Here is a 5813-nt window from a genome sequence, read left to right as displayed (position 1 = left end):
TATATATAATGTGTGTGTATATGTCTATTGTTATTATTATATCTGAATAGTAAAATCATCACCTGTAAGTAGTTTCGCGGAACATCGACATTTTGAAATACATCAAACCACAAGACGTATATCGTGGTAAATCAGTTAGTTCGTCTAAATAAATTTGGCTTTTATTAAAAATTTTAAGCGAATATAATAAAAAATTTTAAGCGGCATAATTTTATATTTTATATTCGAATATTTGTTTCACTACCTGGTATCATAAGATTCACACATTTGCACGCAATTTGTGTCTCGAGCATAGGTTCCTTTGTATTTCTATTTCCATTAAATACCAGCGATCTATTTCTATTAAATACCAACGGTCTACTGCTCATAGTAAAATCACCTCGTGCGCATCCAAAAATTCGGATCTCAAAGAGTTTCTTGACAGCTACGATAATAATAAGTACTTTGAATAATATTTAATAGCAACAAAGTTATATAATTATTTAAATTATTCATTCTATAAGAATTGTAGAGGATTGTTATTACAACATTTGTATTATCCTAGATATTTCTTTACCAAGTCCAATTTCTCTCGTAGATTTATCTTCCATTAGGTTTTGTAACATGTTTCTATTAATAATTTCTCCCAATACTGACGCGCATTTTAATAACATTTGATCCAATGGTGTTAACGAGTCGAAAATTTTCAAAATCATTGCTGGCGATATAATATAGGATAATTATAAAATTATACGACACAAAAAAATAGAAATATTGTGCAAATTAACTAAATATATATTTCAAAATATTATACTATATAAACAGAAATAAATATTAATTTATAAAAACATATGATAAATGTTCAGATGGAGAGATCGAGTCAGCACCGATGACTTTGACCTTGATATGTTGTTAAGATCATGACTCTGAGTAACCTCCAACAGATTTCAGTTGTTGTTAAAAAGTTATTAATAAAAGAAATTTAAGAAATATTGTCTTATTTCTATACAAGGCGTCTGGAAACGATCGAATATCTCGGAAGCAAAGTATTTTTGAGAAAAATGTTTCAAACAAAAGTTGTTTCAAACTAAAGTTGTAGGGTTTAAAATCTATTCACTGATCACTTCTGCTTGACCTTGGATGGCATTGTCAAATTAAAGTCAAACTAATTTTTTTAAATAGAGCATTTATTTTTGATGCAATAATTTAATAGTATTAAAAGCTTTTCAAAACACTAATAAAGTTATTTTTCATTAAATATTTTCTAGTTATAAGGCTTGAAGGTTATAGTACCTCCGGCATTAGCATTACGCAAGGTATCCAATTGATGGCCTAAACCTCTTGAATACTGTTCAGAATCATGTCTCAGATAACATTTGTCAAGATTAAAGTCATTGGAGATCGTACCTCTTATTTTCATTTTTATAAAAAATGAATTCTTGTGCAAAAATGAAAATAACAGGTACAACCTCAAACAGCCTTGTTCTTAATAAATGTTATCCAGTTCATGATTATCCTGAACAATATTCAAAAAGTTTTTAGTGTCGGTCGGACATCTTGTGTAATATTAATGCCGGCGGTACAATAATCTTCATGTCTGTAATAACTAAAAAAATATTTAATGAAAAATAATTTTATTATAGAGTTTTGAAAAGCTCTTGACTCCAGTTAGATTCTGGCATCAAAAAAATATCCATTAAAAAAAATCAATTTGACCTAATCTTAACAACGCCATCCAAAGTCAAGCGAATGTGATTAGTGAATAGATTTTTTTTAACTCCTACAACTTTTGTCTAAAACATTTTTCTCAAAAATATTTTGCTTCCAAGATATTCGATCGTTTACAAACTTTTGATATACTCTGTATATATAATAGTATTAAATATTACCTTACACCTCTTATTTATGGAGAATAATAACTTTCTAAGTAAAACGAGTTTCACCCCACTTCCCTCCCCTGCCGAGGGGTGCATCACTTTCTACGCGAATTCCAATCCCATCTTCACCCGTTGGCAGGGATGAAGATGGGGTTGGAACTCGCTTTACGTGGAAAATCATGTGCCCCTTGGCAAGAGATGAAGTGAAGTGGATCTCGCTTAGCGTGGAAAATCATTATAGATAATCAGGAGAGAATATAGGGATAATGCTTAATATTACTTGTAGCAAAAATGAGATGTTATTTTTCAAATTTTTTTGTTAATAACTTTTTACCAAATAACAAACGGCAGCTAAAACTTGTTGGAGGTTATTCAAGCTCAATCTTGAACGTATGTCAAGGTCATTGACGCTGGCTCCTTTCATCTGAATATTTATTATTATTATTATTATTATTAATTTATCGAAAATAATCTTAATTACCGTCCATTGTCACTTCAGTATCTCCTTCTTCAAAACCTTCTATAAATTTGCAAACGGCAATTGTTTCCTCATCATTAATTGACATTCCCGTTTTATGAATGGTTTGCAACATCATCGGAGATATTGAATTATTCTAAAATTAAAATGAATATCTTATCATTTCTTAATTAGAAATAATTAATAAAACAAAAGAGAAGAAATATACACGATAGCTTGTTCTGTACATTTTCCACTTGTCTGAACGTTCTTCTTCGTTATTTGGAAAATCTTCTAAGATATCTTCAGATCTAAACATTTATTGATCATTATGTATTTGTAATAATTTTTATTAATCAACTGTTATTAATAATATTAATATATTTGCAAGTAAGAAAAAATATTTCATTATTTATTACCTAGTAAAATTATTATCTACAATGAAAAGATATTTGGAAAGATTTGAATTAATTTTTTTGTTTTAAATATTTCTTCTTTTTACATAATTTAATTTTACATTACAAAATTATATATTATTACATAATTATATATAAGAGAAAATAAAGATATCAGATAAAGTAGAATCTAGAAGTATAAATAAAATAATAAGACCTTTTTAGCATATAAATGGGAGGAAGCACATAACCCATTTCCTCGGCAAGTATTTTGCTGATATGCACTGTTACAAGATTACCAGATTGCGTGAGACTCAGCAAATAACTTTCTATCCATCCTGGATTACCAAAACTTTTTTCTTGAATCAATCTAAAAATATGAAGTGCAAATACACAAAATATAGCCACAAAGAAATCTATATATGTTGTGACTATTTATTAATAAAAATTATTTAGAATGGCCAACCTTTCGAGTTCCGGAGGAATTCCGTCTACATCAAGAAACTGACATGCAAGCGCTGCGTGATACCATTTGTCTATGCAACCCAATTCGATGATCTATTAATAATAAAAAATAATTTATAGTTTTGCGTATATCTCTGCGTAGTATAGCAATAAAGTTAAATGTAGAAGAATATATCGCACATGCAAATTTAATGCAACATTTTTATTTTTTATAAAATATTAATTATGAAAAATAAAGAAAAGACGCGTTATTGACAATATTAAAGAAATCACTTTAATTATCGATTTCAATGTTCGTACTTGTGCTTTCTCCGAAATATTGGAGTATATTTCGTAATTGCTGTTGAACATACGTCCAAAACTGAGGATGAAGAAGACTGTATTTTGTTTGATCATCGTACGAAACAATTTCATAGAATCATTGTCACTATGTTGAGTGTCATCGATAATTATCACCCATAATTCCTTGAAACAGTTTCTCATTAATTTGAGTAGAAATTTGCGCAATACATTGTGCTTTTGCTTCCTAGATAGTGCTGTGTAATATGAATTCATCTTGAACTGCACATTGAAGGGCTGATTAAGGGCACAAAGAAATTCTGGATTACGTATACAGCCTAATCGTGACATCAGTATTTCTTCGCGTTCGCTCGGAGTAGTGACGACACTGAGGCCCAATGGTATGGAAAATATCAGGTGGATCAAACTGTAAGAAGTCTATGTTAAAAAAAAAACCACTTATTTTTTAACTCTATTCTGACTCTTAATTTAATCTGTAATTGGAAAAAATAAAAAATTTAATTAATAATATTTAATAGATAAATGCTTTATTAAAATAATGGTAAATATGCATTTTAAGTTACGCTTCATCGATTTCAATGTTCTTTAGAGGAGAGTGTTCTGAATGATTTCCCATAAGAATTAAGTGGGAGATGGTATTGGTTTAGAAGATATAATAAAAATATAAATTAAAATTCTATAATAAAATCCCCCTGCTTTGATGCGAAACGACTTTCACCCCATCATCTCCCCTCCCTGCTTCGGAGCGCACAACTTTCCGAGATTTACTATATTTCTTTGAAAAGTTGTGTCCTAAGCAAAGGGGAGGTGGGATGAAAATCGCTTCGCGTGGAAAGTTGTATGCTATGACTTTATTGTAAAACTTTAATTTATTATATCTTCTAAACCAATGTCGTCCACTTAATTCTTGTGGAAAATCACTCAGGTGGACACTCTCCCCTACAACATCTAAAGGCCATTGAAATCGATGAAATGAATAACTTAAAATGCATATTTACTGAAATAATAATAATTTCTAATTAAAATATGATAAAAGAAGAAGTAAACTTTCGATTTTATGATTTTATGTTACTTCTAACATCGATTAAATTAAATATGTGTTAAAAAAAGTCTTGCATCGCAAGCAGTCAACCTTAGCATCGCTCATGACCAAAGGAATATAGTTGCGTGATATATTTGCAGGTATATTCAGTGCAATTTCATCCAACAATCTCGTCTTGCCGATTCTTGGTTCACCTCTAAAAAAGAAGACCTCTAAAAATCAGATTATAAATAAGAAAATAGATAATAAGATTATAAATAGAAGATAGATAAGATTAATACAAAAATATTAATAAATGTTATAAAAATAATTTGCAAATTAATAATCAAGAAAATTACAAATTAAAAAATTAAATTAAAATTTCAATGGAATATTATATTTCACCCACTTTATAATTAGCATATTGTGTTCGAGCTGCAAATCATGTGTTGTTCCATCCAAAGTGAATTGTGTTATCAAATCTGATAGCATTCGTTGAAAAATTTTGATTTCCTTTTGTCGTCCAAGCAAAGGATACTTTTTCTGTATTAATTCAGGCGTAGTAAATCTACAATCAAATATAAATTCATGTATTTTTAAGAACACTTTATAAAAATAAATGGCAATTTTCAGAAAATTACGACATTAAAAAATGTTTAAATACTTTATCTGTTCTTGGAACTCATAAACCGGACCGACATTTGTGATTCCTTTCAGATGTCTTGGCTCTTGCAGTATAAAGTGTCTCGTTTCAAGACGAGAGCGCAAAAAAACTCTCTCGATCGCATATTACCTTAAAGATAAAAGTTACACTGCTACATAAAATAAAAGTAAAATATTTGTTATGTTTTAATTATAAAGGTGTTAAAATTTAATGTCGATGGTAACTTGTTTTTCAATTTAATAACATATTTGCGAAAGAGAGTTTATTTGCCTACATCTATAAAATGATAACAAACAGAATATGAACAAAAATTAAATAATTATTTTTTTCTGATTTAAATTACTTTGTTACTGTATGCGACCATTAAACGGGCTGCTTTGTTCACTGCCATTCCGATCACAGTGTATTCCCTTCGTAAAATATGACCAACTACACCGCAATATGTCATTCCAGTGGTAACAGCGATTGTCACAGATTGTACGTTTTTTATCGTTAGAAGATCTTGCCGCACCCTATTGGCACATCTCAATCCGATCTGTGATTCCAACACGTGTTTGTCGCCTCGCAGTCCAAATATGCAAAGAAACATTAGGCCTTTGTCGAAAAGAGATGTCTTGTTTACGCATCCGTTCATTTCACTAACTACCCTTGAAAA

General features: G+C 29.7%; 1 protein-coding gene across 1 annotated transcript in view; it reads right to left on the bottom strand.

Annotated features, from left to right (window-relative positions):
* The window catches only part of LOC105617875 (adenylate cyclase type 10-like), a 60856-nt gene that overhangs the window by 11174 nt on the left and 43869 nt on the right, over positions 1 to 5813 (bottom strand). The window contains 13 exon segments of the mRNA XM_012199419.1: positions 63 to 144; positions 245 to 424; positions 557 to 697; positions 2338 to 2470; positions 2543 to 2624; positions 2926 to 3078; positions 3175 to 3266; positions 3474 to 3890; positions 4606 to 4711; positions 4904 to 5062; positions 5159 to 5265; positions 5267 to 5287; positions 5502 to 5805. Of these exon segments, the coding sequence (XP_012054809.1) occupies positions 63 to 144; positions 245 to 424; positions 557 to 697; positions 2338 to 2470; positions 2543 to 2624; positions 2926 to 3078; positions 3175 to 3266; positions 3474 to 3890; positions 4606 to 4711; positions 4904 to 5062; positions 5159 to 5265; positions 5267 to 5287; positions 5502 to 5805 (1977 nt within the window).

Source organism: Atta cephalotes (genome assembly GCF_000143395.1).
Source record: "Atta cephalotes unplaced genomic scaffold scaffold00014, whole genome shotgun sequence".
Taxonomy (NCBI): Eukaryota; Metazoa; Arthropoda; class Insecta; order Hymenoptera; family Formicidae; genus Atta; species Atta cephalotes.
The sequence above is the reverse complement of the archived record's forward strand: the minus strand, read 5'-3'. Positions and strand labels throughout refer to the sequence as shown.